The following is a 14,607-nucleotide window of genomic DNA, read 5'->3' as shown; positions in this document are numbered from 1 at the left end:
CCCGGGGCCCTCCCCTCTGCGGGCGTGATTGAGCCGCTGAACCTTGGACAGATGAAAGGCTTTCTTCCTGCCCGGGCGAGAGGAAGAGCAAACCATTCTTTTAACCTGCAAATGCCCAGGGCTGCAGGAGTTGGCTCCCGGATGCCAACTTCCCAAAGCTGCCATGTGTGTGCGTATGAATACATAATAGTGTTCTAAACCAGCCCTTATATTGTAATGTCTGTGTTGGCAACCCTAGGAACTTCGAATCAATATAACACAGTGGGAGGTTGATAGTTTAAAGCAGCAGTTTATTGAGCTTAATATACATACCGGATAAAACTGCCCTAATGCGCAGGACAGTTTTCAAAGGATTGCTACCCCAGTTATAACTTCTGGTTAGGGATGTTCCAATTACGTTGACTTACTAAACATTGGTTGTCTGCCTTTCTTTAATTAACATAGTATATAGAGATTGGTAGAAGCTGTTTTTAAGCAAGCACTTGGTCTTGTGATTTACATTCTTAACAGTGAAGGTAAGACACTGTTTTTCTCTACAGGGGAAAGCCTGTACCAGGCAATGTGTTTTGTTGACCTCTTATAGTTATGGATGCCAACGTTCCCAAAGTTTCCATGTGTGGGTAGAATATATCTGCCTGATGCTATGCTCTATTTTTGAGCATAGCACCTCATGAACCTATGAATGTTTATACATATGAAAGAATATATGTTTTCCTATAAATGAAGTTTATAGGCACTTCAATATCTGGGCATTAAAGTCCGAACCGGAGTTTAGCCCTCAAATCTATTTCCAGCTCCATGATTCAGCCCCCGTATGTGAAATGTCCTTCCCAACCCTCTTCCTGTTTATAATGTCAGTCAAAACCCCACAGATGACTTCTGACATTTCTGCAGCTAGACAGTGGCAGCCAGAGGTTTATAGTATCGGTTTAGAAAAACAAAACCCCTCGGCTGTGCCAGAGGACGGCCAAAGCTCTGGTTCATAACGCTGGCGAAACAGAAGAGGATTGACTCGTTGCGTTTCCACCTCCAGTTATCCGGAGCCAGAAGGTTTCCTGCAAACTCTCCCTAAAAATGAGCCTGAAGGAATCCATCCTCCCCAGTCCCATTGCTGAGTCTCCCTTGTCTGAAAACTTCTGAAAAGCGCTTAGAGACCGTCTCAGTTTCTCTTCATTGGCAGCAGCCAGTAGATGGCACCAGAAATGCTGTCATTTGGAAAAGACTCCAAGCCGGATTATCAAAGGTTTGGGAACATGGTGCAAATTTATCATAGAATCGTAAAGTTGGAAGGGACCTTCAGGGTCATCTAGTCCAACCCCCTGCACAAGGCAGGAAATTCGCAACTACCCCCCACACCCCCAGTGACCCCTACTCCATGCCCAGAAGGTGGCCAAGATGCCCCCCCCTCTCATCATCTTCCTAAGGTCATAGAATCAGCATTGCTGACAGATGGCCATCTAGCCTCTGCTTCAAAACCTCCAGGGAAGGAGAGCTCACCACCTCCCGAGGAAGCCTCTTCCACTGAGGAACCGCTCGAACTGTTAGGGAATTCTTCCTAATGTCTAGATGGAAACTCTTTTGATTTAATTTCAACCCGTTGGTTCTGGTCCGACCTTCTGGGGCAACAGAAAACAACTCGGCACCCTCCTCTATGTGATAGCCCTTCAAGAACTTGAAGATGGGAATCTGTGATGGGAAATACTTGAAGATGGGAATCTCAGAGGGAATCTGTTTAAAATCAAACCAAAGAATCTCAGCATGAATGGCAGACGATACAATAAGTGAATGAGAATACGCCACCAGGGTTGAGGTTTGCTATATTACATAGCAGGGCATAATTTGGATCCCAAGGGCCTCCGCTGCGGGGAAGCTGATGCGCCATCCCTAGGGTTACCAACTCTGGGTTGGGGGATTCCTGGAGGTTTGGGGGTGGAGCCTGGGCAAGGGAGGGTTTAAGGATGGGAGGGACCTCAGCAGCGCTATTATGCTTTGGAGGGTCGGCTCTATACGCAAGCATTTTCTCCAGAGCAGCTGATCTCTGTAGGATGGGGATTTATTGTCATTCCGGGAGATCTCCATGCCCACACCTGGAGGTTGGCAACCCTAGCCATCCCACCTTAGGAGCCCAGAGCCTCTGAACCCTAAAGCTGACCTCTGCCATTTTATTATTATTTTAAAAGACCTTTTTTTTGTTGTTCTTTCTCAAAAGCGGCTGTGAAAGCCACTGTTGTGAGCTTGGAAACTTTCCCGGGAGAGAAGAAGGGGTTCCAAAACTTCTTCCCATGACATTTGCCACCTGAAAACCCCCCAGCTCCCAACGACTTTTACCCTCTGCATGATCAAAGAAATACACTTACATCTTTGCAAAAATGTCATGTCATGAGGGCAGGATATTGGGTGGTGGAGAACTGGTATTGGAGCAATAACACATCTTCTCTGTCTTCTTCCCATTGGCTAAAATAGCTTTTGCTCTCAAGAAACTGGATGGAGGTACTCCATTATCTAAACAAGTGAGAGTCACATTTCGAGGTCAGAAAGGCAGGCGCAGAGAGGACACATCTGGAACGAGACCCCTCCCCACTGCAGCGTTCTGCCAGCCTCCATCGGTCTCCTGCGGGTTTCATTTCCCCTGTCCCAAAACCCAACAGCATGCTTCTTATTTGCACTGGCATACAAGGAGCTTCACAGTGGTCGAAAACACAGCCCCTGATCCTGTGGGTTCAGTCAAACATCCGCTGTAATTAACCTGAATTAACCCCCTTGACTGGCAGGTTGCTCCTTGGAGGATTTCTGCTCTTGGGAGTCGCAGAGAGCTCAGGCCAGAGCACATGCTTGCTCATGGAAGGTCCCAATCCCTGCCACTGCCAGAAGGGCAGAGAGAGCGCGCCTGTTAGCAAGAGCTGGCAGAATTTAGCCAGGTGGAGCAATGCCTGACTCTGCCTAAGGCAGCCTCCAATATTTACCGAAGCTTCCAAAGTTCAGTGATACGGCATTTACTTTGCACACAGAAGGACCCAATCCCTGCCCTCTCCGCTTCTGAGGAACTCAGGACATAAGAGCATAAGAAAGGCCCTGCTGGATCAGACCCAGGCCCATCAAGTCCAGCAGTCTGTTCACACAGTGGCCCAACCAGGTGCCTCTAGGAAGCCCACAAGCAAGACGACTGCAGCAGCACCATCCTGCCTGCCTTCCACAGCACCTAATATAATAGGCATGCTCCTCTGATCCTGGAGGGAATAGGTATGCATCATGACTAGTACCCATTTTGACTAGTAGCCATGGATAGCCCTCTCCTCCATGAACAAGTCCACTCCCCTCTTCAAGCCTTCCAAGCTGGCAGCCATCACCACATCCTGGGGCGGGGAGTCCCACAATTCAACTATGTGTTGAGTGAAGAAATACTTCCTTTTATCTGTTTTGAATCTCTCCCCCTCCAGCTTCAGCAGCTGCCCTTTCTCTCTCTGAAACCCTAGGGACCCTGCCTCCTAAAGATCAAGAGTGAGGGAGCCAGGCACACCTCCATGGGGATGTTGTTCCATAATGGTGGGGCTGCCCCCGAAAAGGCCCTCTCTCGCTTATCCGCCAAATGAGCTTCTTTGATTGGTGGGGCAGTCAGGAGGGCCTCTCCCTGTGACCTTAACTCCTGGGCAGGAACATATGGGAGAAGACGGTCCTTCAGCTATAGATGTTATATAAATATATATATTTGCCTGAGCCAGCTTCACCCTGCAGTCGGCGTCTGTCTGCTCCTGGCAAGGAACATCCCCAATCTATTATGGTCTTCTGCTGTGGTCGGCCACTGATGAAGGGGTTCTGCTGTGCCAAGGAAACCCACGCAGGGAAATTATAGTGGACGGAGCTCAGCCGAGGCTCCCAGTCTGCGGAGAGAGCGGCTGGCCAGCGAGGGGTTCTTCGGACCCAGTGGAAGAGGATGGACCCCTCCTCGGCCACGAAAGCCACCCTCAAAGCGCTGGGCTGGTGCGCCGTCCTGCTGCTGCTGGCGGCCTCCGCCACCATCTCCGTGGCCGTCATGGTGTGGCACTCGGAAGCGGCCCGGCAGCTGAAGGGGTGCCAGGCAACGGCCACCAACGAGTCGGGGGCCCTGGCCAACAGGCTGGCGGAGCTGGAACGGGCTCGAGCCGAGCAGGCGGAGGAAGTGGCCAGGCTGGCTCGGAGGGAAGAGGAGCTTCGGCGGCAGCTCAGCCAGGCCACGGAGGGCCGGGAGAGGCTCGAAGCCACCTTGACGGGCTGCCGGGAGAACGTGGTAGGACCCGGGGGTGGGGGGAGGTCATGAATGGACATGCCAGTGACATCACACGGGGATGCTGACACATGCCCCCCCCTCCATTTCACCCATTCCCGTTGCTAATTTGTTTTTGCCTGGTGCCCTTTTCATGCCATCTCATTCGTAGCCAAGGCCGGGTATAGGGTTGCCAGGTCCCTCTCAGCAACCGGCAGGAGGTCTTTGGGGCGGAGCCTGAGGAGGGTGTGGTTTGGGGAGGGGCTTCAATGCCATAGAGTCCAATGGCCAAAGTGGCCATTTTCTCCAGGTGAACTGATCTTGTGGGCTGGAGATCTGTTTTAACAGCAGGAGATCTCCAGCTACTACCTGGAGGTTGGCAACCCTATTTGCCAGCTCTGGGCAGGGAAATACCTGGAGATTTTGGGGGTGGAAACTTGGGAGGGCGGGGTTTGGGGAGGGGAGGGACTTCAATGCCACAGAGTCCAATTGCCAAAGCGGCCATTTTCTCCAGGGGAACTGATCTCTACCGGCTGGAGATCAGGTGTGATAGCAGGAGATCTCCAGCTAGTACCTGGAGGTTGGCAACCCTACTGATGCTGCTTTTGTGAGAAACCCTCTTTTTCGGAACTTGAGGAGCTGAGAGGACCAAGAGGCGGAGAGGCGGCTGCCACAGTGGCAGATGCTCAAGCCGGGCCCCGCCCTTCCCCGGACCTTTTTCGGGCACACGTATAATTTGAACACACCTCCAGGTGGCGGCGGCAAATTGCACACCCACGTTTCTTTTTTTTAACCCCCCAAAAATTGCTGCCGGCCTAGCTGGAAGGCAACCAAGACGGAGCCAGAGATCTTGAAGGTGCTAACGGGGCCATGTGGAGAAAGAGAATGGGCGGCGGTGGCAGCATTTCCTAAAAAACAGGAGCCGGGGCTGGAAAATCCATCCCGTCCTTCCCTCGTCCTTCTAAACAGCTTCCTCTACAGCTGCAGGGGGGGGGGAGAGATGGAAAGGGGTGGTTGGGGAAATGACCCCACCTACATTTTTGGCATCTGAAGACGTGAGCTGTGACTCAGCTCTGACCCTGCCAGAAATTGTGTTAGTCTTTAAGGTGCTGCTGGACTCTTGCTCTTTTCTACTGCTTCCTTTTTGCCTGAATTTCTCCCTGGGGTCCCCCACATCTCACATGAAGCTGCTTTCTACTGAATCAGACCTTCAGTCCATCAAAGTCAGTACTGTCCACTCAGACCGGCAGCGGCTCTCCAGGGTCTCAGGCAGGGGTCTTTTCCATCACCTACTTGCCTGGTCCCTTTAACTGGAGATGCCGGGGACTGAACCTGGGACCTTCTGCAGGCCAAGCAGATGCTCTACCACTGAGCCACAGCTCCTCCCAAATACACATGAAGCTGCCTTCTACTGAACCAGACCCTCGGTCCATCAAAGTCAGTATTGTCTACTCAGACGGGCAGTGGCTCCCCAGGGTCTCAGGCAGAGGTCTTTCACATCACCAACTTGTCTGGTCCCTTTAACTGGAGATGCCGGGGATTGAACCTGGGACCTTCTGCATGCCAATTCTGCATTCCCAATTCCCTGCTCCAAAGTGGAACCGAGGGCCTTTGGAAAACTCCACCGCTCTGGCCATCACGAAATACTTCAAATGTCGTACAGTGCATTGTTCACGGGCCGCTGGCCACATGTTCCAGTTCTTCTGTTTGCTACACACCTCTGGTGCCCATGTGGTGTAGAGCCAGCGTGGTGTGGTGGTTAAGAGCGGTGGTTTGAAGCGGTGGACTCTGATCTGGAGAACCGGGTTTGATTCCCCACTCCTCCACATGAGCGGCGGAGGCTAATCTGGTAAACCGGGTTGGTTTCCCCACTCCTACACACGAAGCCAGCTGGGTGACCTTGGGCTAGTCACAGCTCTCTGCGATCTCTCTCAGCCCCACCCACCTCACAGGGTGTCTGTTGTGGGGAGGGGAAGGGGATTGTAAGCCGGTTTGAGTCTTCCTTAAGTGGTAGAGAAAGTTGGCATAAAAACCCAACTCTTCTTCTTCAACGTGCTTTCATACAACACTCAATAGGGCTGCCAACTCCAAGTTGGGAAATTCCTGGAGATATGGGAGTGAAGACTTGTGCAGGGGGGGTGGACTAGATGACCCTGGAGGTACCTTACAACCCTATAATTCTATAACTAAGGAGGGGGGAGGGGAGGGGCCTCAGCAGGGTATAATACCATAGCGTCCACTCTCCAAAGCATCCGTTTTCTCCAGGGAAGCGGAGCTCTGTAGTCTAGAGATCAGTTGTGATTCTGGGAGATCTCCAGGCTCCACCTGGAGGTTGGCAAGCCGAATCATCAAGCCGAACACGTGATGAGGTCTGCAAAAGCCAGTCTTGTCTCTCCTCTGCTTGGGTGTGACTCTCCAGGGTCTCCAACAGAGAGAGGCCCTTGCTCAGGAACTGCATGCCCCCTACGGTGTCCAGCCTCCAGGTGGGGCCTGGAGATCTCCAAGGATTGCAACTGATCTCCAGACTACAGAGATCAGTTCCCCTGGGGGAAATGGATGCTTCGGAGGGGGGACCCTCTGGCATCACTTCCCCCACTGAGCCCCCTCCCGTCCCCAGACTCTGCCCTCCACAGGCACTGCCCCCAAATTTCCAACCTGGAGTTGGCGACCTCAAAGGTGGTTCTCTCCTGCTCCATTGAATCCACCCTAAGAGCTTCATAGGGAAGTGGTGATCTGAACCCAGGTTTCTCCAATGAGCTCACTACACCGCGCTGGCTGTGCCCCTGGATCTCTTTCGCTAGACATTTGGAACCGGCCTGTCCGTTGTGCCCAGGTTTCCCACCCCAATTAAACTCCCTGCGGTGGTAAAAAGGATCAGCTTTGGCGCATGATAGTTTAGTAGGTTCCAGGCAGGGCTGCCTGCCTTTGCAAGCTTGTTTTGTTATGGGGGGGGGGGGCGAAGACCTGATTTCTCAAGATGCAGGTGTGGGGGCTTAGCCCTTTGAGAGACCCCCTGGAAGAAATCTCCACTCCTGGTGCTAAGAAATTCTGTACATGCTCAGATATTGCCTTTCCTGCCCCCTCAACATGTGAGTCCTGTTTCTTTCAAGAAGGAGTTATGGCCAAAACTGGGAGGGGGTTGATGCTAAATGGGTGTTGATAAAAGAGGGAAAGGGCGGGGCTGTAAGTGGGGTTGCCAGCTCCGGGTTGGGAAATACCTGGAGGTTTTAGGGGCGGAGGCTGAGGAGAGCGGGGTTTGGGGAGGGGAGGGGAGGGACTTCAATGCCACAGAGTCCCTAAAACCTCCAGGTACTAGCTGGAGACCAACTGTAATAGCAGGAGATCTCCAGCTAGTACCTGGAGGCTGGCAACCCTAGCTATAAGAGCAAGCTGAACTTGCACGTTTCCCTCTCCCTCGCTCTTTATGCAAGTGGCCTCCTACTCTCTTGCAGACCCTGTTGGACGCCAGCACGTTGGCCCTGCACAACGAGGTGTTTGCTTTGCAGGCAGCCGGCACAGAGACGGACAGTCAAAATGGTGCCCTGAAGGGTGAGGCGGCCATTGTAGGGTGCAGCGGGGTGGGGTGGGGTTGCAGTGTTTGGACAGAGGTTGCCAACTCCAGGTTGGGAAATCCCTGGAGATTTGGGGGTGTGGAGCCTAGGGAGGGATCTCAGCATGGTGTAATTAGGGTTGCCAGGTCCCCCTTTGCCACCGGCGGGAGGTTTTTGGGGCGGAGCCTGAAGAGGGCAGGTTTGGAGAGGGGAGGGGCTTCAATGTCATAGAGTCCGATTGCCAAAGCGGCCATTTTCTCCAGGGGAACTGATCTTGGTCGTCTTGAGATGCTGACAACCCTCGGTCAGGGTGAATTGGCCCAAGAGGGAAGCGTGGAATAGATAATCCTGGTTCGCCTTCAACCAATAAGAGGCACCTACTTCTGGAAAAGGCCCTCCTACCAGTAGCTCCACTCCTTGCATGAGGCTCCACTAGGGATGCCAACCTCCAGGTCCTAGCTGGAGATCTCCTGCTATTACAACTAATCTCCAGCCGGTAGAGATCAGTTCCCCTGGAGAAAATGGCAGCTTTGGCCATCGGACTCTAGGGCGTTGAAGTCCCCCCTCCCCAAACCCCTGCCTTCCTCAGACTCTGCCCCCAAAACTTCCCACTGGTGGCTAAGAGGGACCTGGCAAGCCTTACGCTCCACCCATCCAAGCTGCATGAATGGAAAGAATCTGGGCTGTGTTCCTTCTCAGATCTCCTTCAGTCCCCCATTTGAACTATTTATGGCTATTATTCCATCAAAACATTTCCATCACGGTGGACACATCAAGGCAGGCAGATAAAAATGCACTAAAAATGTCATCAAAGTTGAACATTTGTAACGGAGCCCTAGAATGAGGTCTTTCGTCCAGTTAAAAATATTAATTAAATATGTGTGCTTTAGTTGAATCTGCATACATTTATACCTGAGAAAAACAATCTTTTTTTTTAATCTTCTGTTGCTTTAGGTGAGGGATGCATGTGTTGCATAGCTAGGGTTGCCAACCTCCAGGTACTAGCTGGAGAAAATGGCTGCTTTGGCCATTGGACTCTATTGCATTGAAGCCCCTCCCCTCCCCAAACCCCACCTTCCTCAGGCTCCACCCAAAGATCTCCAGGTATTTCCCAACCTGGAGCTGGCAACCCTATGCCCAGCCCCGAAAGAAGCCTTCTTCCTTTCCTCTGTCACACGCAGGAGGGAATGCCTCTCGGAAGGCAGAACTCACTTGCCCCAATTCTTGCTGAATTTGTCGTGTAACCATTTGACTCCAGGCGCTTTGTTAGTCAGCCAAAAGGTGTGAAATTGATTAACTGAATATTGCAGCTAGGGTTGCCAACAGGCCTGGAGAAAAATGTCCTGCTCCCTTTAACCAAGGCGCCATGTGAGGGACTGCATGAGGTTGTCAACTCCAGATTGGGAATATTTTGAAATTTTGGAGGTGGAGCCTGGGGAGGGTGGGTTTGCGGGAGGGGAAAAACCTCAGCGGGCTACAATGCCCTAGATTCTACCCTAAAAAATGTCAATTTCTTCCAAGGGAACTGATATCAGTAGTCTGGAGATCAGCTGTAACCCCAGGAGTTCTCCAGGTAGAGTTGCCAGCTCTGGGTTGGCAAATATCTGGAGATCTGGGGAGCGGAGCCTGAGGAGGGCAGGGTTTGGGGAGGTGAGGGACTTTGGTGGGGTATAATGCCACAGAGTCCATCTTCCAAAGTGGCCATTTTCTCCAGAACTGATTTCTGTCACCTGAAGACCAGTTGTCAACCCTATCTCCAGGCCTCACCTGGAGGTTGGCAACCCTAGGAACTGGGCAGCTGACGCTTTGCAGGGCAGGGAGCAAAATAACATCCCCTTAAGCCTCTTTCGAAGGACAGGGCATTTTTGTCTCGAGGCCGTTGGCATTGGCAACGTTAGGCGTAGCCCCATTTTGCACCCTGGCCTCCATGTTTTCTGGGGATAAGGAGAAAACCTGCTTCCCTTCCTACTGCAGCGGAGCTGGCCCAATGGGAGGCACAGGTGGCCCACCTGGAAGGGCGGCTGGAGGAAGCCGAGCGAGCGCAGGCCACTGCCGAGGCCCAGAAGGGGGACTGCGAGGCCAGGCAGGAGGCCATCCAGGAAAGCCTGTGAGTAGAGGAAAGCTGGAGCCCACCGGAGGGAGGAGCAGCCGGAGGATGGGTCTCAAGGAGCATTGGGGGGGGGTGCAACTTGTTGGAAGGGAAGGACTTTGCGCTATTGGAAAGATAGAGGAGACAGAATATGCTTTCTTCGACTGCTCCGATGCTAACTGTTAAGTCCGCATGGGAAGGATTCACGAGATCAGAGACGGAGTTCAACAACACAGCTTTATTTGATTTCAGCACAGAACTAACTTACACACTGAACGTGCCCTGCTTAGATGCCCCCCTGGCCGCCTGCGGCCACTCCCCCCCCGATCTGTGATGGGGAGAATACCTCTCGGTGACCAATGGGACATGCTGGCTTAGGGCCAACAGGATCCGTTTGTTTGACCAATAGGGTGAGCAGGGTTTAGGATCCTTCGTGCAGAACTCAAGCTCCTGAGTCCCCCTTGATTACTCCCCAACTATATACATACACAACACTAACCCTTGGGTGTGCAGATTGCTACTCTCTGGGAAACCTCCTTCCAGCGCAGATTGCTACTCTCTGGGAAACCTCCTTCCAGGGAGTTCCCAAACTAGCGCTGGGACCCTTGTGCCCAAATTCCTTGGGCCAACCTCAGGCCCAGCCATTCAACTGGTGCAAATTCTGGGGATTCAGTTATAGAAATGCCCCTGGTTTTGAACACATGAAGCTGCTTTCTACTGAATCGTACAGACCCTGGGTCCATCGAAGTCAGTATTGTCTACTCAGACCAGCATTGGCTCTCCAGGGTCTCCGGCAGAGGTCTTTCACATCCCCTACTTGTCCAGTCCCTTTAACTGGAGATGCCGGGGATTGAGCCTGGGACCTTCTGCATGCCAACCAGATGCTCCGCCACTGAGCCACAATCCCTCTCCCCAAGAGTTACCAGAGTTAAGGGGATTTGCTACTCAAGGCAGAGAGAAATTCCAGACCAATAAAGGAAGGGGGGCAGATTTTCCGCTTTCTGCATGAGGGGATGGGTGGGTAATGGCCGGTGATGGAGAGTAACTCCCTCTTCCTTGTTCTTTTCTCTCCGCAGCCACGGCTACCAGGCCGAGATCGCTTCCCTGCAGCGCCGCCTCAGTGCCCGCCCCTCTACCCATCGCAGGTGCCCCCCCTTCCGGTACTTACTGTGGGGTCTGGCAGGCTTTTCCCCTCATATGTTTAGGAGTGAGATGAGTTCTGGTGGAACTCCCTGCCACAAGGAAGAGAGAGACAGAGGCCAGGAATAATATTAATGCTGGGAGAGTTGAGCGGGTGACGATGGGGAGCAGGAATGCATCAGGGGGGCTTCTGAAATAGCCATAGACACTCTGCACATGCTCAGATATTGATGGAGCCAAGTTTTAAAGAGGAGGAGGAGGAGGAGGAGGAGAAGGAGGAGGAGAAGGAGGAGTAGGAGAAGTAGTAGTAGTAGTAGTAGTAGTGGTGGTGGTAGTAGTAGTGTTGGTTTTTATATGCCGGCTTTCTCTACCACTGAAGGATCAAACCAGCTTACAATCACCTTCCCTTCCCCTCCCCACAACAGATACCCTGTGAGGTAGGTGGGGCTGAGAGAGCTCAAAGATTGCTGTGACTTGCCCAAGGTCACCCAGCTGGCTTCATGTGGAGGAGCGGGGAAACCAAGCCAGTTCACCAGATTAGCGTCCGCTGCTCATGTGGAAGAGTGGGGAATAAAACCTGGTTCTCCAGATCAGAGTCCACTGCTCCAAACCACTACACCACGCTGACTCTGTATATGGTTTTGGACCAGCATACTTTAAGGACCACCCACTCCCATGTGAACCTACCTAGCTTTGGGGGCCCTGCTTTGGGTGGCCCCTGTAGTCTAAGGTTAGACAGGTGGCAACGCCCAAGACAGGGCCTTCTCAGTCAGGGCACCAGAATTATGGAACCCCCTCCCCAGGGACCTTCGGTGCTCCATCACTGTCTTCCGCCTGCAGGTGAAGACCTCCTTGAGGCATTCCCCCAATGACCGCTCCTTCCAGTTTTCATTGTTGATTTTGTGCTTTTATGCATGCATTTTATTTTGGGTTTTGTAATGGGTCTTTGATGCTCTGTTTTTAATTGTCAGCAAAAAAAAAAAAAGGCAGGATATAAATTTTGTAAATAAGTACAATTAACAAGTAAGTTTTAACCTGTTGATGCAACCCTGTTTTTACCCCTAAACTGAGCCCCGGATACACCACCGGAGACCAGCCTTACCAGCTTGCCTCACCATCAGATTGCCCTTGCACTCTTCCTATGCTCAGAGGAACACCCTGATCTCCAACGATCTGACGGGATGAGGGAGAAACAAACAATTCTGGTCTCCAGGCCCCTGATCCTCCTCGTCGCTCTCTTCTGCACCCACTCCATTCTGTCCACATCCTTATCCATCTCTAAGGTGCTGCTGGACTCGAGTCTAGCTATTCTCCCACAGACCAGTTCAGCAACCCTCATAAAAATAAAGCCACCTTGTGATCTGACGACAGGGGTGACCTTCGAAAGTGGGAACTTCATAGTGGTTCTTGCACTGAAACACAGGAGGATACCTTGTGGGTGGAGTTTGAGAAATTATTCCGGCAGATCCTTGTGTGGCCCTGCTGTTATAAAACACCGGCTGCAGAAGGATTGATCCAGCTTAAACACGGACAGTCGGTAACCATCATCACATGCAACTCATCCGATGCTTTTTGCGTTCTCTCTTTCAGGAAAGGCTGAAATCTCTCCTCTGGAGCGACTTGGCGGAGCCTTTCCAGAGATGGAAACTGACTGGAGACCTTTGTTGGCTGACAAATGCAGGCGCACGCAAGTTCCGTTGCAATTTCTGGGAAACAACGGGACACTCACGCCAAACAAATCCAGCCGATTGTTCTTTTCATGCCAAATTAAAATGTTTTGCTATCCAGGTGGCCAATTTTCCTTGATGCGTGGTTTTGCAGATTTAACGTGTACTCCTGAATCCTGGCTGCTTCCACATGCAGTCCCACCTTGGCTTTCTTATTGCAGCGGGCATGTGACGTTGTCCTGTTTATCCGTGGCCATTTGTGCATGGCTGTTTCCTCGCAGTCACCCCGCCAACAACTGTGGGGCTTTGCTTTGATCATGCTTGCATTTTCCAACCGTCAGAGTTCATCACGCTCTCCCCACGTTTCCACATGTTTTCCTAGCGTAGCTCCTAAGTAGTTGGCAGGGTGGCTGTGAGGAAACCTTGTTTTCTTGCATTTTGCTGTAAATTTTCCCAACCCCCTGAATAACTTTTGCACATGCCAAATAATCCACTTTCAATCCACTTTCAATGCACTTTAACGACAGTTTGCAAGTCGATTTTGCTGTTTCGCACAGTAAAATCCAGCTTCAAAGTGAATTGAAACCGGATTGGAAGTGCAGTATTTGGCATATGCGGAAATGCCTAAAGTTGTTACAATCTTTTGGGAAAGATCACAAAGGCCGTTTATGCTTGGTAATTAGCAGCGCGTTCCAGGCTGAAGTGCCCCGCATATTGTTATTTCTTCATGCTGAACCTTCATTCCATCCATCACTGCGAAGCTGGGCACATACCTGCTTTGCATTTCTTAAGAGCCCCTTTAATCCTCTGCCCTCACATTGAAGCATTGACTGAAGGAACCATGAAAAATCACAGCTGCGGCTTAGCTATGCAAACGATTGCTAATGGCTATGCAAATGAAAGAGCAAAGGAACAGGCAAGTGTGTGTGTGTTATGTTCTGTCAAGTCGCTTCCGACTCATGGCAACCCTATGAATGAAAGTCCTCCAAAAGGTCCTATATTTGACAGCCTTGCTCAGATGTTGCAAATTGAGGACTGTGGCTTCCTTTATTGAGCCAATCCATCACTTGTTGGGTCTTCCTCTTTTCCTGCTGCCCTCAACTTTTCCTAGCATGACTGTCTTTTCCAGTAATGTGTCTTCTCATAATGTGACCAAAGTACGACAGCCTCAGTTTAGTCATTTTAGCTTCTAGGGTGCCCTGACCTGGATGGCCCAGGCTAGCCTGATCTCGTCAGATCTCAGAAGCTAAGCAGGGTCAGCCCTGGTTAGTATTTGGATGGGAGACCGCCAAGGAAGTCCAGGGTTGCTGTGCAGAGGAAGGCACTGGCAAACCACCTCTGTTAGTCTCTTGCCATGAAAACCCCCCCAAAAAAGGGGTCGCCATAAATCGGCTGCGACTTGACGGCACTACACACACACACACACACACAGCTTCTAGGGTCAGGTCAGGCTTGATTTGATCTAGAACCCACTGATTTAGGTTCGGGCTTGATTTGATCTAGAACCCACTGATTTGGGTTATAGCAGGCAAGTGGGGGTGGAATTTGTTTGACTTTCTCCTCTTGCATCGGGACCATGAATAGTCATTTTAAAGGGCGGATTTAAAAAAGCAGCTTTGAGCGAGCATCAAAATGGACCCTACATAAATGGCCAAAGCGCCATTGGACAGAAAAGTGTGCTTTTTCAATAGGTCCCACCATTCCCCTTTCCCCTGCAGCAACCATTCCCCACCCCACCCCATTCCACAAAGGCTTTTTCCAGCCTGCACCTTTCCCCTTATAACTTCTCAATTCAAAGTGTTTCAGACTTTTTTCTTTTGGCAATAGATAAGCCTAACATTATTAGGCTATAGCAAACCAATTGTTGTGTGTGTGTGTGTGTGTGTGTGTGTGTTCTTTAATGCCCCCTGGTGGAAGGGG

At 51.4% G+C, this 14,607-nt stretch overlaps 1 protein-coding gene across 1 annotated transcript; it reads left to right on the top strand.

Moving 5' to 3' along the window:
• The first annotated feature begins 3,931 nt into the window (after positions 1-3,931).
• Positions 3,932-12,620, top strand: CCDC194 (coiled-coil domain containing 194). Its single transcript, XM_056867598.1, has 5 exons — positions 3,932-4,264; positions 7,693-7,789; positions 9,766-9,898; positions 10,957-11,040; positions 12,611-12,620. Exons 1-5 carry the CDS (start codon positions 3,932-3,934, stop codon positions 12,618-12,620), a joined length of 657 nt encoding a protein of 218 aa, XP_056723576.1.
• The last annotated feature ends 1,987 nt before the right edge of the window (positions 12,621-14,607 follow it).

This window comes from Euleptes europaea, chromosome 2 (assembly GCF_029931775.1).
Source record: "Euleptes europaea isolate rEulEur1 chromosome 2, rEulEur1.hap1, whole genome shotgun sequence".
NCBI classification, from domain to species: domain Eukaryota; kingdom Metazoa; phylum Chordata; class Lepidosauria; order Squamata; family Sphaerodactylidae; genus Euleptes; species Euleptes europaea.
This window is presented reverse-complemented; position numbering and strand designations above follow the sequence as displayed.